The sequence below is a fragment of the Manihot esculenta genome, chromosome 17, assembly GCF_001659605.2.
Source record: "Manihot esculenta cultivar AM560-2 chromosome 17, M.esculenta_v8, whole genome shotgun sequence".
Taxonomy (NCBI): Eukaryota; Viridiplantae; Streptophyta; class Magnoliopsida; order Malpighiales; family Euphorbiaceae; genus Manihot; species Manihot esculenta.
The window spans coordinates 21489410-21517351 of NC_035177.2; the positions used below are offsets into that span (position 1 = coordinate 21489410).

Consider the following 27942-nt stretch of genomic DNA (forward strand, 5'->3'; position numbering starts at 1 on the left):
GTTCTGAGTATGTTCCTTGCCGAGTTTGGTGAGGGGTTAAACAATAAGGGTGGTTGGTTTGATGGGGTTATAGGGCTGGAGAATGAGAACTGCTGACCTTCATGAGTAGAACTCAGGTCGTTTGGAGTATTGGTGGTATGGTTTTCGTTATGGTTAGTCATATGGATCTCAATGGGTGTTATGAAAATGAAAACATCTCTTTCATTCCCACATACGGCATCAGTTGATAATCTGAGATTCAGAAATAAGTAGGGTTTCTGTGTGTATGAGAAAACTTAGCCTAGATGGTTCACGCCTTTCTCTTTTATTCCTTTTTTCCTTATCATCTAGTGACGCATAACCGCCACCCTGCCACAGTATCACTTGTCATTGTCATACAGAGCCGTATGTACAGACGTACCTGCCTTCTCATCCCTGTTAGGCTGCCATTTAATTCCCTTCCGACGCTCGTACTGCTAAGGCCGTGGCATAATTGGGCCTATTCCCTACTCCCCTATCACGTCAGAGGAGCTGGGTTCCCTTTGGAGGAGTTTTGGGCTCCGATCAGCCGGCCTGCTTAATTGGGGACGAGGTTGTGCGCTAATGGATCATTTTACGTAGTGAATTTTGGTGGATTTTGAGTCTGACTCTCATTTAAGGGTTCGATTACGGCTCGGGTATTAGTGGCCCAGCGGTCATCACCGATAAAATAAGAGTCTCCCAAAGAATCAAAGTTCCAATAATTGCACTAGTTAGTGATAAAATAATCTTATTTAATTAATCTTAATAAGTGTAATACATTTATTAAAAACCAAATAATATTAATAAAAAAATTAGTATTATACAATCAATTGCGAATGCTAATTCCCATCCCATCAGCTTTTGATTTCAACAGTTTTTTTTTTTACTTAAATTCCTGCAATCTTTGTTTTCCATTTTCTTAAAAAAAAATTTACAAACTTGTGTTAGTTATTATTAGAACTGAGGTCTCCATATCGATTTTGCATTCATTTATTTTATATATGAATATATATTCTACATTGACTTCAAAAATAAATTGGATAAAAAGTATAAATTTTAATATTTCTAAGCTATCATACAAGACGGACTGGACTAAACTTTCATAAACTGACTTTGGATTTGCAAATAGACAGAGCTTGCTGTGGCAAGATAAAAATAGAGATATCACAAATGGTTAAACTGGTAGCTTTTGCCTTGAACAAACTCAACACACTCACTTTTCCATGCAAAGTTGAAGCTGAAGTAATATTCACGATCCCTCTAAGAAAATCTTGGGTGAAATTACCGTCTTGACGAAACAATTTATCAGCAAAAATGGTGACAGAAGTATTTAAATCATGCTTACTTCGAGCTGAAATTGTATCTGCAGCAATTGGAGCTTGACCTATCACATTTCCCCGATAACTAACATAAGCAGTAGTATTCTCGAACTTGAAGCCTCCATAATTTTTGTTATCGATTGTGACCCCTATGCCCAACGTAAAATTTAGAAACAGCTCTGGCCAAGCTGCTTTGTACCTTTCCAGGGTAACATATCGATTGGCTATGTGTGGTTCCTTAGGCTTAAAGATGGTGAAGAAAAGAATAACTAGAACCACAATTATTATGATCAACAGAAGAGAAGAGACAAGACAACAGATCTTGAGGCGACCATATGATTTTTTCTTGCTTTCCATGATAATTATGAGAAAAGGGTAGGATGAGAATGAGAGGAAAATGATCAATCAATTCATTAATTAATTAAGACACTGTGTATTTATATTGTGACTTCTCCAATGTGAAACTAACCATGGAGATTGTTCCAATGTAGCTTATTTGACATGTAGATGAAAGCCATGGAAGAAAATTTCTTTAATTGTTTTTGGATGGACGGTTCACTTGTTTATTTCCATTACTCTCTTTTTTCTATGGGCATTACAATGTTTTCTTTTGGCTTCATCCAAGTTTTTTTTTTTTTTTTTTTTTTTCATTCAATTTAGCAGGTATGATTAACCCCTTTAAGATTACCAAAAAAAGAATCAAGTTACTATTGAATTTTTCTATCTTGACTTGAAAATCTTTGATTTTTTTTTAATTTAAAATTCAATTTTTAGTGGTCAGAGTAGTAATTTTAAAATATAAACTAAATAATATTGTTTCATTTATATAAATATAAAATTTATTTCTTATTATTTATGAAAAAAATAATCTGTAAGTGTGTGTGTATGAGACGGCTATAAATGGCTTAAACGGGCCATGATGGGCCTATTATGCAAGAGGAGTCCGAAACATATTGTCCAGACCCTGTATTTAGATTGCCCTGTTTGCGGAAGTGATTTGCAGCCTCTCCCAAGTCCTAAAGCTTATATTAAGATAAGAAATCAGAGTTACAATAGAATATAAGCAGATATCAATATTGATTTTTCAATCCCATCAGTGCGAAGGCAACAAATACAGGAAGAGCTACGTGTAAAAGATTTACATGACAGTGGTTTCCATTTGCTATAGGAATTCTTTTAGGAAGCGAGCACTCTTCTCCATTAAACAAGATCTTTGAAGGAAATCCATCTCCTTTAACTATGTTGACCCTGCGGTGATGTTTCTTTGTAAAAGAAATCACAGTTTGCTGCTTTCCAGGAACCTTGGGATCAGATTTTGGATTCGTACCATTTGTTTCTCCCATCAAGAAATTCAGCCCAACTAACCCCTGTAAGAAGATTGTGTTCTTGTGGTCTTTGAGAAGAGTTCCATTGAAAGAGTAGGCTTTTTCATAGCCACTAGATGTTTTCTTCAGTTGAATTGCGGTGAACCAATTCTCAAAATTGATTTCTTGCCAGTTGAACAGAGTGATTCTTGCAGACCATCCAGTTTTGTAGTCAGTATTGATATGCCAGTTTATGCTCACCCCACAATTGTCACCGCAGGGCAAGCGCTTAGGAATCCGAAAATGCTTTAGTTTAGCCCAAGCTTTAGCTTTGGCTGTCCTGTTTGAGAAGGGGACTAAAAGTGCTTCTGATGGTAGAAGCATCGCCTGAGCATCTTCATTGCAAGTTGATGTGTCATCGCAGCCACAAGCACAAGTATTGCAGGGTATAACAGATTCATTATAGTAAGCAGAGAAGGAAACACAGCATCTTGAAGTCTTAGCTTTTCGCGTTGTGATGTTACAAACAATTTGCCAAGTTGCAATTGCAAGAGTAGAGAACTGAAGCCCACTAGTGTCAGGAAATTCTGTTGGAGCAACTCTAATTGGAGCTGAACATTTATATTCAGGGTTTAGAAGACCAACGATTTTCCATCTCTGAGGAGGATTAATAGCTGTTCGATTCATATCTGGTGGCAATTTATAGACTTGCATTTGAAACGCTGATTTTGATTGGCTTGGATCCATGAGTTTTGGCAAAATTGTACCATTCCTGCAGCAGTTTGGTACTTTTCCAATCTTTGTATCGTTTGCTCTCTCTTTAGGCAGGTCACTGATGATGGGCTTCTTCTGACAATTCAGGACGTTAGAGAAATCCATTTGCTGGTAGAATTGTCCTGCTGCTCCATAGATGCAATCCGTGTAGTCTACAAGACGAGTATAAGCTCCTTTCATTGAGTATATGAATTCTCCTCTCATCCATTCCCAAGTCAAGTTCCAGTGATCAAGACGTCCTAAAGGACTATTGTTCTCCATTGTCACCAGGGCCATGTAACTACTGTCATAGGCTGCAGTAATATCATATGAAATCGAAAGATCTCCTTCCTGTCGCGGAAAGAACTTCGTTTTGACAACTTTTTTTGGTTTGCGCTTTATTTTTTCCTTGGTGCAGCACACCCACATTGCTGTCTCTACAGATCAAAATTCCAGAAAAAAAATATTGAATCATGAAAAACTGATAAAAGAAAGCAAAAGAAAGAAAGGAAAAGCTGATGATCAGGTACTCACTGTGTGTCTTCACTGCTGGACATTTGTATCCAGGATTTACAAGTTTTATTGTTTTAGGCATCGGTATCCTAGGTGGTTTAACACCAAATTGAGTGCCAGTCAATTTAATTTGCACCTGCATTTGGTCAAGATCTCCAGCTGTGTCAGCAGCTGTTTTCAAAACTGAGGACGCGGATCCTGAGAGATGAGTCCCATTACTGGCATCTGCCGGGAAATCGTCACTGCCAACCAGAATGGCTCCCTCTGCACCAACTAAAACCTCACGATGTTGAAACCCAATATATATCTCCCATGCTTCAAGTTCAACCATGCCTGTGTTCAATATTGTTGCAGTGGATTGGAAGGCCCATCCTTGTGCGGTTGCATTCTTCAGACGGGGATATTCTTTCGTCCTTGAAAGGAATTGATAAGACAAGAAAATCCCATTGCATTTTTCTACTGATGGGGGTGGGGCAGATGGCGTTGCCTGTTCCTGATCTTCTTGGGCTAAAATCAAACGATTTGTTAAATAAGACAAATGTAAGAGAAGAAGAACATGTACCCATCCAAATTTCATGATTGTCTTGTAATGTTTAGCAAAAAACAAGGATATGAAACTCAAAGATGGAGCATAGATTCTGTAGGGAAAAGATTTGATCAACTAGGGGAGGTAACCGAGAAGGAACAATGGTGAAAAACAAAGATTGTTGAAAAGTTTTCTTGGCAAATCTGTTGAAGGACACTAGAGAGAAAGAGAGAGAGAGAGAGATTGATTGAGAAAGAATGAGAAAAGAAGGAAACCTGAATTGAGACTTGGAATTGGAATGACAAAATAGGTGGAGAATAAGTCAGCTAGAATCTCCTCCTCAAGGTGAGCGATGTACTTGGCAGGGTACAGAGACATTAACGGTAATTTGAATTTTTGTAATTCTGGTACATGGTGGAATAACAACAACACGCTTATTTAACTGTTTCTGTTCATTTAATTTTCAGAATGTTGAATTTTTATAGGAATTATGTTTTGTTGGAGATTTAGTGAAATCAATCACAAAAAATTCTAAGATAAAAAAAAATCACTAAAAAAATGGAAAATATATGAAATATAAAAGATATTCTTGATTAATATATAAATTAATGTTTCATAAAGGGAAAAATTGACAATTACATTAGGAATTTGCTTAATTTTAGCTAACTTTTTTTTCTTTATTAATTACAAAAGAAAATCTTTATAATTATTTCCTCATGACGTGTTTTGCGAAATTAATCAAAAGTAGCCGATCGATTTCTTGGACTCTGCAACCAATTGGAAAGGCTACTCTAGAAATTTTCTTAGTAAAATTTTATTTTGGATATCCCATTTTACCAAATTTAAATAATTATAATCTAATTCAAAATTTTAAATAATTATAATTTAATTCAAAATAAATTTATTGTGAATTCGGATCAAATTCAAATGATAGTCACTCATTATCCGAATTTATTTATATAAATAATTAATTTAATATAAAAAATATATTTTGCAATAATATTTATAAATTTTTTTATATAATTTTTATTTAAAAATTAAAATTAAAATATTTTTAGAAATATTAAATTTTTTAAATAAAAATTATTAATGAAAAATATTTTTATATAAATTATTAATTAAAATATAATAGAGTAAACAATTTAGATTTTATTCGAATAATAATATTCAGATTTAAAACGAATTTAGTTAATTTAAATTAATTTTTAATTGAATTCGAAACAAGATTCTAATATTGCTAATATAAATTGAATTCGAATGGTAATGAATTACTTGTTTACATCCGTCAAATCATTTGAATTGGCAAAAATTTTCACTAGCTCAATTTACCCATTACACATTTCTCAGTAATATATGGGTAGGAGGACAAAAACTTTTGCATCTTCACATTTTTCTCCATTGTAACATCTAACTTCCCTTGTGCTCTTGTGACACCGATCTCATCTTGAACGGTGACCTTTTGCAATTTTTGGCATGCAAGGTGGTAGTTTTCTGTGTTAATTTGCACCAAATCTTCATACTTCTAGATCTCTAACTTTGGTGATGACAAGTTCATGTCATGCAGCCTTGGAGTTCATGGCTGGTGGGGATCTTGAAGTGGTAGATGAGGATGTGGGGGAGGAACTTTTCGTCTTCTTTTTCCTTTTAGGTTTCTTGGTAATACTTGAAAGATGATCTGAAGATGAAATGTTAATGAGCGAATTGGGTATGGGTTGATTTCCAATAGATTGATCAAAATCTGTTGCAAAAAATCAAAACAAGATGATGAGAAATAGAAGGAATGTTATCCAAGAATTCTGTAAGAAACAACTGTTAGCAGTTATTGTGAGCTAGTGCTTCTACTCCACTTTTTGTCACATCTCTCTTTCAAATTTCTCTCTTCCTCAAGATTCCAAGTTGTAATAACTCCCAACTGAATGCTCTTTCTTACACCCTTATTTAATACCAACAGTTGGATAGGGTTAATTAAGATTATTTAAGACAAATCTGAATTCGAGTCAGATCACTTATTATGAAATATAATGCAGTAGTTGGATCATTATTGCATGAAAAGGATAAATATTCACAAAATTAGAAACCCAGAGTAATTATTTTTTTATTAATTATGATCATTACATAATTAAGAAATTGATTCCAAAAAAACATAATTAAGGAATTTTGAGAAAAAAATTAAGGAAAAAATGTTTTGATTATATAATTATAAATATCACAGGAAAACGTAACTCAATAGGCAATATTTAAGGAAATAAAATTTTAAATTATATTTTACATAATTAGTAAGTTGAAACCAATAAAAAAGGAAATAAAAAAATTAGCATGGGCATAGGAAATTAATATAATTGAAAAAGGAAATGATATAATTAAATTAAACACATAATAAGTTGAAAATTCCATTTCAAAAAAAAAAAAAGTTGAAAATTATGCTTTCCATCGGCTAAGGAAAATTCTAATTCCGTTTGTCATGATTTATTTTATAAAAAAAATTTAAATAAATGCTTTCAAAATTATATATAATTTTATTTTCTTTACAATAAAATTTTTATAAATTAAAAAATAAATAAATTCTTGTTTTTTTAAACATAAAATTTAATAAAAAAAGAAATGTATATGAAATTTTTGATTTTAAACTATGAATTTGTAATTTTTTTTTTATCAAAGTCATAGTAAAATTAGAAAAATAAAATATAAGATTTCTTAAATATATTTATCATTAGAACTAACTATGTAGAAATTTTAAATGATAAGTTTGTAATAACATTTTTTATTTTTTTTAGGAAAGGCCAGAAAATGTTGACTCCACAAAAAGTAAAGACTCGTGACACAAAAGCCAAACTCTGACTGTTTTGAGAGGCAAAGAATCTCATACAATACAAAATTACATTGGCTTTAATAAGTTTAAAAAAGACATTATAATAATGTACGTTTCCCCAGCAATGGGACAACTGAAAAAGACATATTCTTACTATGCTTGAAAAAAAGTATCAACAAGCATATAATTAAGAAGTAATTATTGGGTAATTAACTTAACAATTAATACCTTGAGAGGACCATGAGGGGAAAGCAATAGAATTAGGATCTCTTGCATTACTGAGCGTTGTTGTTGCAAAATCAGGAGTTGTCTTGAATTCATTCATCTGCAGTGCCCAAAATAAATCATAACTTATAAATTTGATCAGTTGAAAATTTTATAAACTGGCTATGCATGTGAACATACCCAACTGGGTGCATTACCAGAAGAACCATCCCAACCTATGTGTGCCACGTGCTTGACATCTGTTGGGTACCCAATTTCCATCTCTCTCTCCTTCACCACTGCTGAATAACAAAATCCATTTTCTCATTTCTTAGCTAGCTATATGCACAAATGAGAAAAGAAAAATGTGTAAAGGAAAAAATGGCTTACCAAAGATTTGGGTGATGTACTTGAAGCTCTTGTAGATCCCTTTGATCTTAGTAGCCATGGTGGAAGATGCAACAGCGCCTTTAACAAGAGAAGGAAAATCCAAAAGAACCCACTGCAATTTTACAGCAGAACAGATGCAAAAATACAAGAAAAGCTGCAGCAGATTATCAGAGAAGATAATAAAATGCATGTGATTTAGGAACTAGGAAAGCAGATTGGAATCAAAGCTTGGATTAAAAGAAAAGTACCTCTATAGGGAATGTTTGTGATGGTGCAGAGAAATGGGAGAGGTTTAAGAGAGAAGCAATATCTTCTTCTCCAGGCAACTTCTCAATGCTTTACTCTCCATACTATTCTTGATTTTTCTATCTTGAAATCACAAGCTTATTGATTTGCAGTAACAGAAAAAATAACCCACACTAAGGCAAACAGAAACTCAAATGGAAACGTTTAAAGAGAAATGAAGAGAAAGAGGGAAGCCATGAAAAGAAAAGGCCAATATTATTGATGAGAAGAGAAGGAACTAAAGAAGAAGAGATAAAAGAAGATAGGGAGCCATGAAAGAGATAAAATGCCAAAAGCAAAGAGGGTTTTAGATTTTAGAAAACAAAAACAAAAACTGGCAACTAGAGAATAAAAATTAGGTGGTGGGTTTCTTGACCTCAGGTCCTTTAATGTTTTATCTCTTATATAATTCTCTTAAGATGCGGGAGAAATTTCACAAGGGAAAGACGGGAAATTAAGAGTGAGGACAGAGTGGTTGAACTGGTATGCATAATTTTTTTATTTTGAAATAGATATTTGGGATTGCGGGGTAGAATATGAAACTATTTTAGATTTATTAAGATGCATTTATTACTATTAAATTAAATTTATAAATACAATAAATAAACTTATAAATATGTACAAAATTAATAGTATTTAATAATAATATTCTAACTATAATACTTTCAATTAATTTATTATTATATATATTTACAACATTTAAATTAGTTGAGCACATACACCTCCAAATCTAATAAATAAATTTATTTTTTTATTATTGAAATAGAAATGCTTCTCTGGCAAATATCGGACAAGCCTTTAGGTATTATTGTTGGTAATGTACTAAGTATGGTGGATGGTCGGAGCCACGTTTGTGGTGGTTGTTTCTTACAAGAAAACATAATCTTAAAAACCAAGTTTATGTATAGAGAGAGTTACCTTCAACGTTTGCTTAATTTTGTTTCTAATTTTTTTTTTTTCTTGTTTCTATTATTAGCACTCCAGATTTGATATTTCTTTTTGAAGAAAGAGATGTGTATGATTTTTGAAGTGCATAATAAAGTTGACATTTTTTTCATTAATTCAAAAGACTATTCCCTGCTAATCTGTCGACGTGGAATATAACCTCAAAATCCTGCCGTCATAATTGAAAGGGACTGGCTGAAGAGAAGATCTGGTGACCCATATGATATTCAAGCCAGGCCACAGAACTATCTAATATTTAGTTTTTAGCTGATAATATTACCCATTTTTAGGAAAAATGAAGTTAATAATATTAAACCCATGAAAAAAACTTTATTCAAACAAAACAACAGCCTGAAAAAAAAAAAAAAACAAAAAGAAGCAAAGTTGACCCTCTTGGTCCCGAATTTTATTTTTGCCGATTCTCCACCCATATTTATTCTCATAAAACATATCCTTACTAAATAAAAGAAAGCCTAATCCATGATTCACAGGCCTTCAGTATAAGCAACTCCAGTAGATTTCAACCATACCCCTCCTTGGATCAGCTCTGCAACCGTGAATTTCTCGGCCTCAGCAGTATTAAGGAGATGGTAACCTGGCCATTTGACTCTGTTACTAGTACCAGCACCTGCTCCCTTGTTCATATATTCCCCATAATACAATGTCTTCAGTGCAAAATCTCCATCCCAAGGCGACCACCCTGAAGGATCAATATGGTCACCGATGATTGACTGCATCACTACAGTTCTCGAATACTCTTTCCATGGACGGCCCAAGTATGCTTTGATCGACTTCTTAACTGGCTCAAGATCTGAGCTTGCTATTACGTCACATTGTTGGATTGAAGTGCCTGTATTTTGGTTTGGGTCAGTTCGGCCTTGGGCTGTCACCATGTTTTTTTGCCCAGTCATGGGCTTTCGAGCTACGATTTTGCACTTTTGGAACACAACAGCTGCGTTCCCGAATATAAAATCCACTGTGCCTGTGATGAAGCTCTCTCTGTAGAATTGACGATTGCTGTGAGCGTAGAGTGTGTCTTGGTAAGCATCAATACGGCAGCGGTTTATGACTGACTGATCGGCACCAACCCGGAGTGCCACCGCTTGATGTTTCGCCGGCCCTGCTGTGTTTTGGAACCAGATGTCTTGGGCTATGAATCCATCACCAACAGCAGCTGCAAAAAGAAGATTTTAAACATGCTTATATGAGATCATATATGAAGACTATGAGGCTGCAAATAAATTAAGAAGATGGTTACCTAAGGTTGCAGAGTTGAAAGTTGTTGATCCATCAACAACATTCAAACTACCAGTTATGATGGTTGAATCCATGCCATCACCAACCAGCATCACATTCTTTTTACTCTTTCCCACTTCGACATTCTCTTTATATGTCCCTTTCTTCACATAAATAACATATCTTGTCTTTCCATCATTTGGAGCAGAAGCCACAGCTTCTTTAACAGTCTTGTAATTACCACTCCCATCTTTCGCCACTATAACATTGGCCTTCACATCCCCAGGCAAAGCTTGCAAGAGTTTTCGATCCCTACTCGTTACCCATGACGGAAACTCTCCCTTCAATGGCCAAAGCAGGCCATCTTTCTCCGGTGAAACTTCCACCAGTATGGCTAGAGAGGCTCTTGCTCTTGCAATCAGGTCCTTGAGCCCTGGCTCAATTGAGAACCTGAATGGACCCTGCAGGTTTAGACCATCTAGACACGTAACATGGTTGGAAAGCACACTACTGAGCCATGTATGAGCATCTGCATGGGAATTGGGTGTAACACTTTGAAGAGCCAGTATAGAGTCTGCAAGTCTATCTATAGATAGCTCCATCAGATTCACACAATCAACTAGAGCACCTTGATTACCAGGATCATTGATCCGGTGGCTGTAATGGTTGGCTTGTTGGATGATATTTTGAATTTGAGATGTGGATTTCTTTAGCAAGAGTTGAAGTAAATGGACATGGTTGAGTTTGGTGGTGGTGGTGGTGTTGGAGGATATTTCTGAGACGATGGCTAGGCATGACTGGTGATCATGGGCATGGACACATATGTTTTGAAATGGAGGATTAAATAATAAGTTATTATTGATAACATAGAAGGTGAAGAAGATAGATGCAAAACAGAGAAGTAGATAAAGAGATTTGTGGTGAGAGGTTTTTGATGATGAGTGTAGCAGAGGCTGAACAGTTGTTTCCATGGTGGTACTTTCTCTGTGCTAGCTACCAGGCTCACCTAAGGGTGTCTTATTTATTTATTTATAAATCAGTTCAGTTTAATTTGATTTTTCAATTTAAATCCATCTCAAACCTTCATGTTTAAACTTATATTTTGATTATACATGCATTTCACATAAAATTTCCTAATATATGATTAAACTATGATTTTCTTTTCTTTCTCAATCTCACTTATAAACAATTAAAAGAACATTATTGTTTAAACTTATATTTTGATTATACATGCGTTTCACATAAAATTTCCTAACCCATGTTTCTGTGGTTTAAACTTTGATTTTCTTTTCTTTTCTTTTTAATTAATTGCTGCAACTTGCAATTTAATACTTCTAACTACAATTACTTAATAAATTAGTACATGCTTTTGAAAACTCTACTTAATTAGAATTGAAGTTGGAAGGTGAAAAGTTGTTTATTTAAAATAATATCTTTTAAGATATTGTTGAAAAATAATTAATTTTTTAAAATTAAAATATATTTTACTTTAATTTACATTTAATATTTTGTAATTGTAAATATTTTAAAACAAACAATGACCCCAACCAGAATGACTTTATTATGTGAGGGTCCAATTCCAAAAGCAATATGTAAGTGGATAAACATCAACACTAGTGCTTCTGTATCAAGTCTTAAATTCTCATCATTAACATGTCCAAAACATTTTATATTTTTAATTAGGGATAATTTTTTTTAAAGGACTCAAAAATTAAATTGAGAAAAAACTAAACGAATAAATTAAAATATAATCTCTAAAATTGTGACTCTAGCAGCATTATCTATGAAGTTTATTTAGATAGAAAGATCAACCAACTCCACTAAGCACAGCTTCCAAATAAAACTAGTGAAAGCCAATCAGTTTACATCCTCCTTCCCATCCATTAACAACACTTTGCAACAATGACATCAAGCAAGACCTTGCACATTTTTAGATTTTCTATTTTATTCACCATCCTTAATAACCTCATTGACTTCAGGTAGTGATCATGACTAAAATGCAGCTTATATGCTAATGCTATGCTGTAGGTAACCAAGCAAAACATTGGTGAAGCTCTACTCCATGTGTTGTCTATAAATATACAAGAACATAATTGAATAGGAGAAAAAAGGAACAAAATCTAGCTCATATGCGACTAAACGGACAAACATGCTGACTTGGGGAATGGCTTCCCTGGGTAATTGACTGAGGTAGACCTTGTGATAAATTAACTTTGTTCTTCCCAAACATGGATGTGATGTGATGAATAACTTGATTCTCAGTTCCAAAAAGAAAAGGAAACAAAGAAATACAGATCCTATGTTGCAGTTTTGTAAGAAAACACATTGGAAGATGACCACCAATGAGCCTTCATCTACCAGAAATATGATGGCGGGTGAAAAACACGTATATCTCATGGACTCTACTGACTTGCCATCCATTTTTCAAATAAAAGATTCTTGCCCAGCGATATGGTTTTCCAAACCCGAAAGATAGGAAGGATGCCTACTTCCTAAGATACAAAAACTCCCAACTTTTTCTTTTTTTTTAAAGCAAGATGCGCCTAAAGAAAAGAAGATAGGTTCAAAGGACACCTTAATGAGCCAAACCAACATACCTTACCTTCAGCAACTATAGATGCCAAGATTCTGAAGGCTCAATGAAACAGATGCACTGCCAATTTCTTTCCAGAACTCTCAAAATAATCAATATCTGGCTTTCACTAGAAAAAGCTAATAATACCATTTGGAAGATTCCATGGATCCTCCAAAAGCTTAAATGAAAAAACATTAGCAGGAAACTTATAGATAAGCAGCCACAAAGGCTTAGTATTACTATACCTGTCAATCTATGATTTGCTAATCAACACACACTTTGATATGGTTAAGACAACTTCCTGCCCCAAAGCTTTTCCAAAAGAATCCCAGTTTTTCCCCAGGCCTATCTTAATCCGGGGGTTTTTCCTTTGAAGGGGTAATTCAAATACCTTTTTCCATCAAAGCAGTGGGGAAAAGTAAATTTCCCCAGAAGGGGTGAATTATGCTGACTTGGAAAAGTCCCCCTCCAAATCGCGAATTATCTGTATAAAAGGCGACTTGTCAAGCCTGCACATGAATCTGTAATGCCCATCAAACAAAAGCACAAGTCATGTTTATTAAACATGACTAGAATGAATATATTTGATAATAAAATAAAATAATATTTATAAGTAAAAATTATTTAAATAAAAACTTTTACAGTAGAAAAATCAAGAATATTGCATAGAGTCAAAATACTTTTTCCACAGTTTTTTTATCACTGCCTCAGGGTCAAAAAAGTTTTTATTATATTTTGTTTCATAACCTATGCAAAAATAATTTTAGACTTCAAAAAATTATGAAAAATTAAATTTTGAGTTCCTCGAAGAATTCTTGATTGTTTTGATGTGAAAGTTTCTGCGTCTCACGCAAATTAGAATTAGCATCACTAGGACTCTTTCAAATATATGATTTAATACTTTTATAATTTGAACCATATTCAGTCTGTCATGTTTGTTAAACAGAATGTGCTTTTGTTTGATGGGCATTGCAAGTCACACTTCATGAAGGCAACTTGACCAAAAAATTCCAAGTCTCTGGTTTTACTCGTGACTCGGAGGAAGACTTTTCCATGTCAGCAGATTTGTTTTCCCCATCCCTTTCATAAAAAAAAAAGTTTTTGAATTACCCCTTCAAAGAAAAAAGCCAAAGAATCCCACTATAATTTGAAGTATGAAGCTATTTGGACTTAGTAACTATTGTCAAATTTCATTACTGATTTGAGTCATAAAGTACTGTAGAAGAATTTCGAATCTCCAGTCCTCATCTACATGATACAGACAAAAGCAGAGCCCAATACGATCAACATTTAAGAAAAAACTAATGGTTCTACGCCAGGTTGCATTTAAAATGAGAAACATAGGTAAAATCTCAGAGCCAACGGTCATCAGAAGCATATGACAATGATGATATAGCGTCAGCCATGCATAACTGCGTACCTCTAGGAGGAAAGGAATTCAAGTAATACTCACATGAAGTACCTAGAAAAATTTATCCATGTATGCTTCATCTATACTCCATGAGAATAGTCACTCAGTGAGAGGTATCTATACTTCAATGTCCAAACCGGAAATAGTTCAAACTAGCAACCAAAAAACAAACATGCACCATGACAAATTCTTTTAGCATAAAAACAGTAAGTATATGTGAAACAGCAAAATATTTCTGAAGCTAAAGTTCAAGCGAACCCATCTATTCTTAGTACATTGAAACATCAAAGTTTTGCACCAATATGACTAACGCATCCTTATCACCTTTCACTTCTCGATGTCTGAACTGCATTCTCATTTCCAACTTGAAGGCCAGAAAGCATGAACCCCATACCCAGTCTTCCAATTATCCAGGTAGATAACCTTATTCACAGCCCAAAATGAAACCACCAGTGAACCGACCATAATCAATCTCTGAGCAGCCACATTCTTAACAGTCACAAGCGCATGAGTCATAAACGCTAACAGTAGCCCCACAATGGTGTACAAGAACCCAATGGCGAACCCCTCTGTTCCCAGCTGCATCGCGGCCCCCGGGTAAAAGAAAACCAGATTGCTGGGGTCGTTTGGGTCTGCCAAAAACATGGGTATCTTACGAATTATATTGTGCATTGAGCCAGAAACACTGAAGAAGTACACAAATAACGCCCCACCAAGCCATATTTTCGGATCGTGAAGCAATGTCTGGCCGGTCAATACCTTCTTAACCATAAACGGCGTCCAGATTGAAAAAACGACGAATAAAAGACCCAATTGTTTCGTTGAGAGAAATGGGGGACGGTGAATAGGCCCCACAGAGACTTTGATGCTGGACTCGACGAAATCTGACATCAATTCAGCCGTTCCAGGGACATCCCCCTGTTCCACCTCATCAGAATCTTTTGGGTTCTTCACATTGGGGCCCACGAGGCGGATGTTAGGGACGGCATCGACGCCGAAGAGGGAGAAGGAAGATTCGGACTCCTTAAACTCGACATCACAGAAGAAAAGTTTAGCGTAGGACGCGGAAGATTTATCAGGGTTGTTGAGGATGAAGGAGGAGGCAACGAGAGAGAACTCGTCGTGGAGGTATTGGAGGCGGAGTTCGTGCTTGTCATGGAGATGCGTAGCGTCGAAGAAGATGAGGAGGGAGTAGGGGCGTGGAGTTTTGGTGGAGGTTAGGAAGCGAGAGATGGAATTGTCATCTAGATGGATTACGCCTGTTTTGGATTGAGATTGTAGGGAGAGGAGTTCATTGACGAGCTCTTCTGGGTCAGAAGCAGAAGTGGTGAGAGAGACAAAGAAGGAGAGGAGCGTTGCTAAGAGGAGGAGACAGGTGGTGGTGTTTGGAGAGAGCGCCATTTTTCTGGGTGGAGAGCAATTGTTTGGTTTCATTTCGTTTTTGTTTGGGTCAAGAAAATTGGAGTCAATATAAGAGGAGAGTTTTGACTTTTCCTTATTAAAACAAAAAATTCATTCATTCGTGTAGGCATCCAACGAGAAATTGACATGCACGCAGTCGTGGGCAACAAACGTCGAAACGACGTGGTTTCAACGTAAAATTCACCATGGCCTGGGAATTGCTCCAAGCCCAGAAAGACCATTTTGGTCTTCCTGACAAAAGAATTACAGATGCTTGATAAGCACTTCATTATTATGATACACCTCTCCTTTTCTTTCTTTGGGGAATGCCTTTTAAGTTACATCAACAAGTAGTTATGACCTTTTAAGTTATATCAACAAGTAGTGATGACGGTCAGGCTCTAGGCAGTCGTCTTGCGCTTTCAAGTCTTGGCTAAGTATGCACTAGAAAGATTGACCTTTAATTTTATTAGGATTCAATGCATAAGCTTACTTCTTATACAAGCTCAGGACTTATCTCAATAAATTGAGTTAGGTACGAACTTGCACATGAAAAATCTAGTCTTGAATATTCGTTAGTCCCGTAGGACAATAAATCTCGAAATGTTCGACATCGTATTCAAGTGGCATCGGATGAAATTAAATGGTCACTTCACGAAAGAAAAGAATGCAGTACTAATCAAATATAATTTAGCCACATTTTTACTATTATTATTAATGCTAAATTATATATTTTTCTAACTAATTTTGTATTTTTATAATATTTTACAGAAAAAAATGGAGAATGAAGAATTGGTAAAAAATGGCCTTAAATACATGAAGTGTAATATCCGGCTAGACTCCGGTATCGGAATTCCTACCGTCTAGTGGAATCTCGGATGTCGAAAACCTCTAGAAGGGTAAAATCATATTTTTATAAAATGTTTTAATGTATTTTATGGTTTTAAGCAAGAAAGAAATTAAGTTTTGAATGAAAATAGTCTTGAGAGGAAGACTCAGGTTCGGCCGCCGAACCTCAAGTTCGGCCGCCGAACTTGCATGCGCTTCGGGAGCGCTTTAGGCCCCCGAAGGCATAAGTGAGGGAAGTCCAGGTTCGGCCGCCGAACATGGCATGCATGCGGAGGCACGTTAGGTGTAATACCCGGCTAGATTCCGGCATCGTAATCCCTACCTTCCGGCGGAACCTCCGTTGGAATCTGGAATTTTGATGATGCCAGAGTCTTCTAGAGGGTTAAAATGTGGTTTCTAAAATGTTTTTAATGATTTCATGGTTTTAAATGAAAAAGATTTGAGGTTTGAAAAGAAAAGACCAAGGAGGCTTTTGTCAGGTTCGGCCGCCGAAAGTGAAGTTCGGCCGCCGAACATGGGAAGGTTTCGGGAGAGCCTTTGGCCTCTGAAAGTCTTGTTTGAATGAACCAAAGTTCGGCCGCCGAACATGCATGAGTTTAGGGGGCACGTTAGGCTGCCGAAAGTGGTTCAGCAGGCCAACTATAAAGAGCCCTCAGACCGGAAATGGGCGAGTTTTCTCCCCTTTCTCGAGCTCAGGTGAGTTTTTGTCCTCCCTTGGCCGTTTTCATGTTTTTCTTCATATCCTTCATGTTTTCATGAGATCCATGGTTATTTTGAAGAGTTTTAAAGCTTAGATCGAAGTTTTGGAAACTTGGAGCTTTTGGAGCTTGGATTCTCCACACCTCCGAGTTAGAGATCACGCAACCCTCGATCTTCAAGAGATAAGTGTAGATATTTGCTTTCCTAGTGTCTTTTGAAGTTTTATGAAGGTTTTAATGGTAGAGTATGGGTAGATATGCATGTTAGGGTTTTTGTGGGTTTTGTGCCCAAAGTGTGTTTATGTGATGCTATGTTGAAGGTTTGAGCTGGTTTATGCATGTGGGAGAGTGTATGCATGATTGGGAAAGAGCAAGTGAGATTATGGGTTGTTTTGGCCCATGTGGGTCATAAGCTATCTATGCATGCTTTGGATATTGTTTTTGGAGTTTAAATCTAGTTGTTAAGCTCCTTTATGCATGACTAAGGGTTTATGCATGGTTTTGAGAAGTTTATGCATGTTTAAAAGGTTGGATGCTTGTTTTGGGGGTTTTGGGAGGCTTGTATGCACAAGGGCTGAGTTCTGGAAGAACTCAGGTTCGGCCGCCGAAGGTGGTTTCGGCCGCCGAACATGCCTATGGATGCATGGATTGGCCGCCAAACCTTGCCCCCGAAAGTTATGTTTCGGAGCTGAAGCAGACTTTCGGCCGCCGAAGGTGATGTTCGGCCGCCGAAAGTGCATGGCTTTCGTCTCTGGAGAAAGGGTTCGGCCGCCGAAGGCGCCCCCGAACCTGCATGACTTTCATCTCTGGAAGGGACCTTCGACCGCCGAAAGTGCCCTGTCCAGCCCTTTCATGAGTGTTCTGTATGCATGTTTCCTTGATGCTTTAAGAGATTTTTGGGGAGTTGTTTATGAGTTGTTTAGAGTGTGTTTGGCACCTCATTAGAGTCCACCTGTGTAGGATCGGACCCGAGGAACCGAGGTGTTTAGCAGTGTCAGCCGTTTCAGAGTCGGGCCAGAGCTAGTCAAAGGTGAGTGGAACTAAACCTAATACCTTAAATTAAGAAATTAAATGTTTTTAGAGCATGATCCATGCATCATGAAATGCCATGATATGTATTAGGTTGTTTTGCATTAGAATCCACGAATATGATGCATTGCATAATATGTTGTTGATGTGGATGGATATTGGATGATCCTTAGCCCTTAGTATGAGATGAGATAATATGATATGAGATGACATAGTATGATATAAAAAGCCCAGGTGTGGCCTAATTGCCCCTGGCATTATGTATATGTAAGGAAAGACCAGGTGTGGCCTAATCGCCCCTGGCATAGTTGGACATGTTATGATATGAGTTATGTAAGCGAATACTAGGTGTGGCCTTATCGCCCCTGGTATAGTTGGACATATTTCGATATGTAGAGGGCTAATGGTGACAAGTTCATCCTTGATGTGGTATGTTTGTGATGTGATGCATTCCATGATGGCATACTTGTAAATGAACTGTTCTACTAGTGTGGTTTCCGCTCACTGGGCTTTTTAGCTCACCCCTCTCCCCTAACCCCAGGTATGCAGGGTCAGAGATAGATCAGGAAGTCACCAAGCTATGGCTATGGTTATGATGTGTAATAGAATAGTAGTGGACATGATGTAATGTAAGTTTATGTAATGATGTAAAGGAATTGTATTGTAAAATGATTTTATGTAATATGTTCAGAGTTATAGTATTGTGCTCGGCCCGAGTTGGATAATCCCTTTGTGCATGAGTTTTATATTATGTTGATATATGTTGGACCGAGTTTGACATAGGGTATGCTGACCCTAGGGGTTCTATGAGTTCAGTCATAGTGCATACACAGGTCAAACTGGGTAAAGGTAAAGTTTTAAATGTTTTATGGAAATGTTTGATCATGTTTGGGATTATACCAGCTATACAGGATGCATGGTAGGCTTGCTACGGGTCCCGGCGGCCTTATGCCGATCTGGATCCTAGCGCCGGTAGCGGTCCGGATTTCCGGGTCGTTACAGAATGGTATCAGAGCCCTAGGTTCACATGGTCGGACCTATAGTGTGTCGGGCTCATAGAGGTTATAGAAGGGCAAGCACAATAGGAAAGATCATGTCCACTAGGATAGGATGTGAAGTCCTGTCTTGTATGATGATGTGAAATGCCATGATTTTATGCATGTGCATTAATGATATGCTATGTATGTGATGCGGGTTCATGTGTTTGCACATGAACCATTTGATGTTAATGTTTATGCGTTATGTTATGCTTTCAGAAGTCAAGATGAGAGGAACTCGTCGATCGGTAAGGTTGACTGGAGCTCCGCCAGAGAATGAGGGCATGGATGCCCATTCCCCTGCTCTGCAGAGGGCAAGATCTTGTAGAACAAGCAGAGAAGGTACATCAAGGGACCCTAGAAGGTCTTTTGATGCAAGTCGGAGGAGATCAGTTCAGGGTGTTATGTCAGCGGATGTGATGGAAACAGAGGAGGATAATCAGAGAAGAGATAGTAGTTTGGGCATGAGTATGTCAGTAGAGGATATGGGAGAGTCCCAAGGAGGCACTCAGGCCTCGGGCTTTGTTCCACCACAGTATCCACCCTACCCGCAAGGGTCAGGGTATCCGATGGGAGGTACATCGGATTTCTTTAGCTATAACCCATATCCCACCTTTATGCCCTATCCTCCCTTTTACCCACAGTACCCCATGTTTCCACCCTCATCCTTTTACTCAGGTCCAGCAAACCCTAACCCAGAGAATGCTACACCTCCTCCACCAGCAGAACCAATAGTCCCTGATGTCCAGATACCCAAACCTGGTTCATCAGTTGGGGGTAAAGTAAAGATGACAGACTATCTAAAGTTGGATGCCCCCAAGTTTGAATCAGGTGATGACCCTTTTGAGTACCTCAGAACGGTGAAGATGATAACTGATGAGTTGGGAGCAAGTGACAGTAGAGCCATTCAGATGGCAGGGTTCACATTGAAATACAAGAAGGCAAGGGAATGGTTCAAAAACTATGTGGACCCAAGGTTGGAAGGCTTATCCTGGGAGCAGTTTGCTAATGAGTTTGCAGGATGGGCTTTTCCAGATAGTTCCAGAGAACTGAAGATGATTGAATTTGAACAGCTAAGGCAGACAGAAGAGATGAGTGTAGATGAGTTTACAGACAGGTTCCTGAAGTTGTTGCCGTTTACAGGACAAGGTCTTGATACAGACCTGAAGAAGTCTAGGAGATATGTTATGAAGCTTCACTCCAGGTATTCCTCGTTGATTCAATCAGCAGAAAGGGAGAGTTTCCATGCTATAGTGGATATGACACGGAAAATTGAGGCTAGTGCCACCCTTCAAGGGACAGTTAAACAGTACGTGACACAGTCTTCGGGTTCCAAAGCCCCGGGGACAAGTGATGTTAATCTCTCCCCTCTGAGCGAGGCTGTCACAAAGAGTAAGAAGGGAGGCAGAGGCCTCAGAAGATCGAAGAAGAGCAAGTTTTGGGATCAGATAAAGTCTGGTCTGGGTTTAGGTGATGGTTCGAGCTCTGGTTCGGGTAACTCCAGATGTACGAGGTGCGGTAGGCCGCACAAGGGAGTCTGTTTGGTGGGGACAACGGCATGTTTCAGGTGCGGACAAGAGGGGCACATGGCACGTTAGTGTCCCACCGCGACCTTGGTGACACAGTCCCAGCAGACAGTTTCAGGTAGAATGGCTCAGCCAGGAGCTCCAGCCATGGCGCAGGGTAGAGGCAGAGGAAGAGGGATAGCTCCTTCTTCGGCAAGTTTCCCAAGTGAAGGTCCATCAACTCCAGCCCGGATCTTCACTATGACCTAGCAGGAGGCTAACACATCGAACCCGATGGGATCAGGTAATCTCATTCTGATATGTTCTGATGTGTATGTTTTATGAACCCTGATGTTTCTCTTTCTTTGTTTGCTTTGCGAGCCATTGTGAGGTTGGGCTTAATAGCTTATGGGTTAGAGTATCCCCTTTGGGTCGGTGGACCCAAGTGTGATCCATCAGTGGCAGAGTCAGTCTGCCGGTATATGAGTAGATGCCTTTCAGCTGGCCTAACGGTTCTAGATTTGACTGTTTGACTTCATTCTAGGGTTGGATTGGTTCTTCTACTAGTGGTACTACCTAAGTCTGCAGAGACAAGGTAGTCAAGTTCAGAGGTCAGGATGGATCAGAGGTAGTCCTTAGAGAGGACAGAGTAGGGATACCTAGAGGTTTGTTATCAGCTCTATAGGCTTGTATGTTGCTCGGGAGAGGTTGTCAAGGGTTTCTAGTTTATGTGAGAGTGTATAGCAGTCAGGTCAGGGAGCCGCCTCAGTGCCCGTTGTCAGAGAGTTTTTAGATGTTTCCCCAGACGAGTTCCCAGGACTACCACCTGTCAGGGAGATAGAGTTCAAAATAGAAGTAATGCATGGAGTTGGACTAATCTCTATCCCTCCCCACAGGATGGTATTGACAGAGTTAAAAGAGTTGTAAGGATCAGTTGCAAGAGTTGGTAGACAAGGGTTCCCATCTGACTGAGCACTTCACCTTGGGGTGTTCCAGTGTTGTTATGAGGATGAAGGATGGATCCCTAGGACTTTGTATCGACTACAAGTCATTGAATAAAGTCACTACCCAGAATAAGTGTTTGTTACCTTGGATCGACGATCTATTTGAAATCAGCTAGCAGGAGCTGGTTGCTTTTCCAAGATAGATCTGAAGTCCAGGTACCATCAGTTAAGATCAGGGAAGAAGATGTACAGAAAGCAGTGTTTAGGACCAGATATGGGCACTATGAGTTTCTAGGAATGTCGTTCGGGTTAATGAACGCCCCTACAGCATTCATGGATCTCATAAGTAAAGTTTCAGTTGGTTTCTGGACCACTCCGTTATTGTCTTCATCGATGGTACCTCGGTGAGTTCCAGAAATGCAGAAGGGTATGCCCATTATCTGAAATCAGGATTGCAGATCCTGAGAGAACATGGCTTGGACGCCCAGTTCTCCAAATGTGAGTTCCGGTCGAGGAGCATACCTTTCTTGGGTCATGGTATGTCGGGAAAAAGAGAAAAGTGAGGTAGACCCGAGAAAGTTGAAGTTGTAGCTGACTAGCCCAGACCCATTGTAGTGACACAGATCAAGAGCTTTTTGGGTTGGGCAGGTTACCTACTGGAGGTTCATCTAGAACTTCTCTAGAGTTGCCGCTCCTATGACCAGATGGATTAAGAAGAACCAGAGGATTGTGTGGTCTACTCAGTGTGAAGGAGGATTTGAAGAGCCGAAGGAAATGTTGATGTCAGTACCAGTGGTGGCTCTGTCCGCCAGTAATGCAAATGTCACAGTGTCCTGTGATGTGTTCCGAGTGGAACTAGATTGTGTGTTGACGTAAAGTGGCTGGATGATTGCTTATGCTTCTAAGTAGCTGAAGAAGCATGAGTTGAATCATCTTACACATGATCTAGAGATGGCGATGGTAATCTTTGCACTCAAGATGTGGAGGCGATACCTGTATAAGGTATGATGACAGATCCTTACAGATCGAAAGAGCTTGCAATACATCTTGAGTCAAGGGAGAAGAACCGAAGGCAGAGGAGATGGGTAAAAACTGCGTAGTGGTTATGACTTCAAGGTTCAATATCCGGGTGAGGCAAATATTTGATAGATGCCCTCGACCGGAAACCACTCGACAGCTTATCCCATAGAAGAAGATCAATAGTCAAAGAATGAGAAGAATCAGAACTGCTGTGAGTCAGCAGGAGAGTTATGAAGTTGCCCGCAAGAGGCATGTAAGGTTTCAGAAGCAAGAAGAGTTTTGTCAGAGTGCGCAGCGGAAGCATGAGAAGGTTCTCGAAGAAGTTGAGGTTTGCTGGAGGTGTCTCCTAAAGAGAGAGTGATTCGTTATGGGCAGAAAGGTAAATTAGCTCTCAAATACATTGGACCCTTTGAAATCCTGCAAAGGATTGGGAATGTATCTCACGAGTTAGATTTACCCACTTCAATGGAAGAGATCCATTCATTTTTCTATGTTCCCACGGTATATGAGTTCGTGTCGGGTCCGAGCGAGGTTCGTGAAGGAACCAGAGGTGGAGACCGTAGAGGATCTCACCTATGTTGAGCAGCTAGTACGGACCGCAGACACACAAGTTAGAAAGTGTGGAAACAAGGAAATCCCGATGGTGAAAGTCCCTTAGAATCACCTTAAGATGAAAAGTGCACCAGGGAGACCGAGAGTTCGTACTCCAGTGATATCGTGTTTCTTTATAGATTAGAACTTATGTGTTGTTATGATTGTGCTTATGCTATGTATATGCATGTGTCTGTTTGTTTGAACATTCGGGGACGAATGTTCTTTAAGGGGGGAAGAATGTAATACCCGGCTAGATTCCGGCATCGGAATCCCTACCTTCCGGCGGAACCTCCGTTGGAATCTGGAATTTTGATGATGCCAGAGTCTTCTAGAGGGTTAAAATGTGGTTTCTAAAATGTTTTTACTGATTTCATGGTTTTAAATGAAAAAGATTTGAGGTTTGAAAAGAAAAGACCAAGGAGGCTTTTGCCAGGTTCGGCCACCGAAAGTGAAGTTCGGCCGCCGAACATGGGAAGGTTTCGGGAGAGCCTTTGGCCTCTGAAAGCCTTGTTTGAATGAACCAAGGTTCGGCCGCCGAACATGCATGAGTTTAGGGGGCACGTTAGGCTGCCGAAAGTGGTTCAGCAGGCCAACTATAAAGAGCCCTCAGACCGGAAATGGGCGAGTTTTCTCCCCTTTCTCGAGCTCAGGTGAGTTTTTGTCCTCCCTTGGCCGTTTTCATGTTTTTCTTCATCTCCTTCATGTTTTCATGAGATCCATGGTTATTTTGAAGAGTTTTAAAGCTTAGATCGAAGTTTTGGAAACTTGGAGCTTTTGGAGCTTGGATTCTCCACACATCCGAGTTAGAGATCACGCAACCCTCGATCTTCAAGCGGTAAGTGTAGATCTTTCCTTCCTAGTGTCTTTTGAAGTTTTATGAAGGTTTTAATGGTAGAGTATGGGTAGATATGCATGTTAGGGTTTTTGTGGGTTTTGTGCCCAAAGTGTGTTTATGTGATGCTATGTTGAAGGTTTGAGCTGGTTTATGCATGTGGGAGAGTGTATGCATGATTGGGAAAGAGCAAGTGAGATTATGGGTTGTTTTGATGGTTTTGGCCCATGTGGGTCATAAGCTATCTATGCATGCTTTGGATATTGTTTTTGGAGTTTAAATCTAGTTGTTAAGCTCATTTATGCATGACTAAGGGTTTATGCATGGTTTTGAGAAGTTTATGCATGTTTAAAAGGTTGGATGCTTGTTTTGGGGGTTTTGGGAGGCTTGTATGCACAAGGGCTGAGTTTTGGAAGAACTCAGGTTCGGCCGCCGAAGGTGGTTTCGGCCGCCGAACATGCCTATGGATGCATGGATTGGCCGCCAAACCTTGCCCCCGAAAGTTATGTTTCGGAACTGAAGCAGACTTTCGGCCGCCGAAGGTGATGTTCGGCCGCCGAAAGTGCATGACTTTCGTCTCTGGAGAAAGGGTTCGGCCGCCGAAGGCACCCCCGAACCTGCATGACTTTCGTCTCTGGAAGGGACCTTCGACCTCCGAAAGTGCCCTGTCCAGCCCTTTCATGAGTGTTCTGTATGCATGTTTCCTTGATGCTTTAAGAGATTTTTGGGGAGTTGTTTATGAGTTGTTTAGAGTGTGTTTGGCACCTCATTAGAGTCCACCTGTGTAGGATCGGACCCGAGGAACCGAGGTGTTTAGCAGTGTCAGCCGTTTCAGAGTCGGGCCAGAGCTAGTCAAAGGTGAGTGGAACTAAACCTAATACCTTAAATTAAGAAATTAAATGTTTTTAGAGCATGATCCATGCATCATGAAATGCCATGATATGTATTAGGTTGTTTTGCATTAGAATCCACGAATATGATGCATTGCATAATATGTTGTTGATGTGGATGGATATTGGATGATCCTTAGCCCTTAGTATGAGATGAGATAATATGATATGAGATGACATAGTATGATATAAAAAGCCCAGGTGTGGCCTAATTGCCCCTGGCATTATGTATATGTAAGGAAAGACCAGGTGTGGCCTAATCGCCCCTGGCATAGTTGGACATGTTATGATATGAGTTATGTAAGCGAATACTAGGTGTGGCCTTATCGCCCCTAGTATAGTTGGACATATTTCGATATGTAGAGGGCTAATGGTGACAAGTTCATCCTTGATGTGGTATGTTTGTGATGTGATGCATTCCATGATGGCATACTTGTAAATGAACTGTTCTGCTAGTGTGGTTTCCGCTCACTGGGCTTTTTAGCTCACCCCTCTCCCCTAACCCCAGGTATGCAGGGTCAGAGATAGATCAGGAAGTCACCAAGCTATGGCTATGGTTATGATGTGTAATAGAATAGTAGTGGACATGATGTAAAGTAAGTTTATGTAATGATATAAAGGAATTGTATTGTAAAATGATTTTATGTAATATGTTCAGAGTTATAGTATTGTGGTCGGCCCGAGTTGGATAATCCCTTTGTGCATGAGTTTTATATTATGTTGATATATGTTGGACCGAGTTTGACATAGGGTATGCTGACCCTAGGGGTTCTATGAGTTCAGTCATAGTGCATACACAGGTCAAACTGGGTAAAGGTAAAGTTTTAAATGTTTTATGGAAATGTTTGATCATGTTTGGGATTATACCAGCTATACAGGATGCATGGTAGGCTTGCTACGGGTCCCGGCGGCCTTATGCCGATCTGGATCCTAGCGCCGGTAGCGGTCCGGATTTCCGGGTCGTTACATTAGGCCCTCGAAAGTGGCCTGGCCAGCCACCTGTAATGGGGTCCCTTGTCCGAAACGGGAGAGCTTTTCTCCCCATTTTCAGCCAAAGTGAGCTCTCCGCCGTCCCTTGTTGATTTTGAGCTTCTTCCTTCGAGTTTTCATGATTGCTTATGGAAGTTTAGAGTTGTGCTTGACCATAGTATGTTGTTAATCCCTTTTTAGTACATGATTTTAAATGTTTAATGATGACTATGTAAACCAAGCTTAATGTATGTTATGATACCCCATTGGAGTATTTGATGAGGACTCCAGTGAGAGGTTTTATATTATGATTTGTGCATGCACAGGTTAAGCTTGGTGAAGGAATGAATGAATGAATGAATGAACGAATAAATGAGAAAGTTTTAAATTTTTATGTAATTGTTGATCATGTATGGGATTAAACAGGTATACAGGATGTATGTTAGGCTTGCTATGGGTCCCGGCGGCCTTAAGCCGATCTGGATCCTAGCGCCGGTAGCGGTCCGATTTTTGGGTCGTTACAGATTGGTATCAGAGCCCTAGGTTCATATGGTCGGACCTAGAAAGTGTCGGGCTCATAGAGATTATGGAATGGTAAGTTCTATGCAAAGCATCCAACAACACCTAGGACAGCTGACTGCATCCATTAGTAAGTCTGAATCCCAAGGTAAGCTCCCTTCTCAAACTGAAACTAATCCTAGACAGAATGTGAGTGCCATTACTTTGAGAAGTGGGAAAGAGCTTCAAGATGCCAGATATGAGGAAGAGAAGCAAGTTGCATAAGAGCCTGTGCAAACTGAAACCATTCCTACGCACCACCTCCTTGAGCCAGCTGGCCGAACTCCATCTGAAACCACTCCTGCGCAGAAGGCTGACCACCAGGTACGTTTTCAGATTCCACCTCCTTTTCCAAAAAGATTTGAAAGAACGCAAAAAGAAAAAGACGAAAAGGAGATCTTTGAGACTTTCAGAAAGGTAGAAATCAACATACCTCTGTTAGATGCTGTTAAGCAAATTCCCAAGTACGCAAAATTTCTGAAAGAACTTTGCACTAATAGGAGAAAGCTTGCTAAGAGAGAGAAAGTTAGTGTAGGTGAAGTTGTTACTGCTGTTATTAAAAGAGAACTCCCTGCTAAGTGCAAAGATAAAGGCATGTTTGCTATTTCTTGTAAGATTGGGAATGTTGGAATTAAAAAAGCCATGTGTGATCTTGGTGCATCAATAAATGTTATGCCCCTCGCCATTTATAATTCTTTGAATGCAGGTGCACTAAAAGACACAAGAGTTGTGATTCAACTAGCTGATAGATCTGTGGTGTATCCCATAGGTGTTCTAGAAGATGTTCTAGTTCAAGTAGATAAACTTGTCTTTCCTGCAGACTTTTATGTGATTGATACAAAGGAAGACAATTGCAACACTACTTCTGACATCCTTTTGGGACGTCCTTTCTTGAGTACTACTAGGACTAAGATTGATGTGCATGATGGTATTCTCACCATGGAGTTTGAAGGGGAAGTCATTAAATTTAATGTCTATGATGCTATGAAATATCCACATGATATGTCCCCTATTTATGGTCATTATATTATCGATTGCTTGAGTCAGGATATTTTTTATGAGAATCAAGATGAAATGCTAACCAATGATCTTTGCAGGGAGATTGACTAGGTAAAGTAGAGAGCCAAAAAGAGCTAGAATTGAAGGAAACAGTCTGCAGCATCCAACAGGTGAACTATAGACAACCACAGGAAAAACAAAAGCATATCGCACCACTTCAGAATGGTGCGCAGATTAGTCCTACGCAGAAAGAAGAACCTAAAAGCATTTCAGGCGCGCCTCTTCAACTTCCATCGCCGCCTCTTCAGCTTCCACTTTAGGTAAGTTCTGCACAGGAATGAAAGACT

At 38.8% G+C, this 27942-nt stretch overlaps 5 protein-coding genes across 7 annotated transcripts; all 5 read right to left on the bottom strand.

Moving 5' to 3' along the window:
- Nucleotides 1-219: 219 nt before the first annotated feature.
- LOC110604868 (late embryogenesis abundant protein At1g64065) lies at nucleotides 220-1676 on the bottom strand. Its single transcript, XM_021743166.1, has 2 exons — nucleotides 1113-1676; nucleotides 220-348 (listed from the first exon to the last, which is right to left on the bottom strand). Exons 1-2 carry the CDS (start codon nucleotides 1674-1676, stop codon nucleotides 220-222), a joined length of 693 nt encoding a protein of 230 aa, XP_021598858.1.
- Nucleotides 1677-2389: 713 nt separating this feature from the next.
- On the bottom strand, nucleotides 2390-4466 carry LOC110604867 (COBRA-like protein 10). The gene is made up of 2 exons (XM_021743165.2): nucleotides 3911-4466; nucleotides 2390-3813 (listed from the first exon to the last, which is right to left on the bottom strand). Exons 1-2 carry the CDS (start codon nucleotides 4464-4466, stop codon nucleotides 2390-2392), a joined length of 1980 nt encoding a protein of 659 aa, XP_021598857.1.
- Nucleotides 4467-5662: 1196 nt separating this feature from the next.
- LOC110605033 (CRIB domain-containing protein RIC10) lies at nucleotides 5663-8586 on the bottom strand. Of its 3 annotated transcripts, XM_043952335.1 has the most exons (5): nucleotides 8067-8586; nucleotides 7819-7930; nucleotides 7630-7727; nucleotides 7453-7549; nucleotides 5663-6153 (listed from the first exon to the last, which is right to left on the bottom strand). In XM_043952335.1, the coding sequence occupies exons 2-5, from the start codon at nucleotides 7874-7876 to the stop codon at nucleotides 5972-5974; spliced, it is 435 nt and encodes a 144-aa protein (XP_043808270.1). In that variant the 5' UTR covers nucleotides 7877-7930; nucleotides 8067-8586; the 3' UTR covers nucleotides 5663-5971. The 3 variants fall into 3 exon arrangements, with proteins under 3 accessions (XP_043808270.1, XP_021599020.1, XP_021599019.1); XM_021743328.2 differs by having other exon boundaries at nucleotides 7819-8586; XM_021743327.2 differs by having other exon boundaries at nucleotides 7630-7730; nucleotides 7819-8584.
- Nucleotides 8587-9425: 839 nt separating this feature from the next.
- Nucleotides 9426-11682, bottom strand: LOC110604626 (pectinesterase). The gene is made up of 2 exons (XM_021742883.2): nucleotides 10307-11682; nucleotides 9426-10222 (listed from the first exon to the last, which is right to left on the bottom strand). The coding sequence occupies exons 1-2, from the start codon at nucleotides 11253-11255 to the stop codon at nucleotides 9534-9536; spliced, it is 1638 nt and encodes a 545-aa protein (XP_021598575.1). The 5' UTR covers nucleotides 11256-11682; the 3' UTR covers nucleotides 9426-9533.
- Nucleotides 11683-14393: 2711 nt separating this feature from the next.
- LOC110604627 (probable dolichyl-diphosphooligosaccharide--protein glycosyltransferase subunit 3B) lies at nucleotides 14394-15737 on the bottom strand. Its single transcript, XM_021742884.2, has one exon. The coding sequence runs from the start codon at nucleotides 15702-15704 to the stop codon at nucleotides 14625-14627; it is 1080 nt and encodes a 359-aa protein (XP_021598576.1). The 5' UTR covers nucleotides 15705-15737; the 3' UTR covers nucleotides 14394-14624.
- Nucleotides 15738-27942: the final 12205 nt, after the last annotated feature.

Excerpts from the sequence above, each read along its gene's own strand:
- LOC110604868 (XM_021743166.1), bottom strand. The coding sequence starts at position 1,676 with ATGGAAAGCAAGAAAAAATCATATGGTCGCCTCAAGATCTGTTGTCTT. Across the intron at positions 349-1,112 it reads TGTCTATTTGCAAATCCAAA|GGTGGCGGTTATGCGTCACT; the intron begins GTCAGTTTATGA and ends ATACTGTGGCAG.
- LOC110604867 (XM_021743165.2), bottom strand. The coding sequence starts at position 4,466 with ATGAAATTTGGATGGGTACATGTTCTTCTTCTCTTACATTTGTCTTAT. Across the intron at positions 3,814-3,910 it reads TCCAGCAGTGAAGACACACA|AGACAGCAATGTGGGTGTGC; the intron begins GTGAGTACCTGA and ends TTTGATCTGTAG.
- LOC110605033 (XM_021743327.2), bottom strand. The coding sequence starts at position 8,008 with ATGCATTTTATTATCTTCTCTGATAATCTGCTGCAGCTTTTCTTGTAT. Across the intron at positions 7,731-7,818 it reads GTACATCACCCAAATCTTTG|CAGTGGTGAAGGAGAGAGAG; the intron begins GTAAGCCATTTT and ends TTTGTTATTCAG. Across the intron at positions 6,154-7,452 it reads CCCCTCATGGTCCTCTCAAG|ATTTTGATCAATCTATTGGA; the intron begins GTATTAATTGTT and ends TTTTTGCAACAG.
- LOC110604626 (XM_021742883.2), bottom strand. The coding sequence starts at position 11,255 with ATGGAAACAACTGTTCAGCCTCTGCTACACTCATCATCAAAAACCTCT. Across the intron at positions 10,223-10,306 it reads TTTCAACTCTGCAACCTTAG|CTGCTGTTGGTGATGGATTC; the intron begins GTAACCATCTTC and ends TTCTTTTTGCAG.
- LOC110604627 (XM_021742884.2), bottom strand. The coding sequence starts at position 15,704 with ATGAAACCAAACAATTGCTCTCCACCCAGAAAAATGGCGCTCTCTCCA.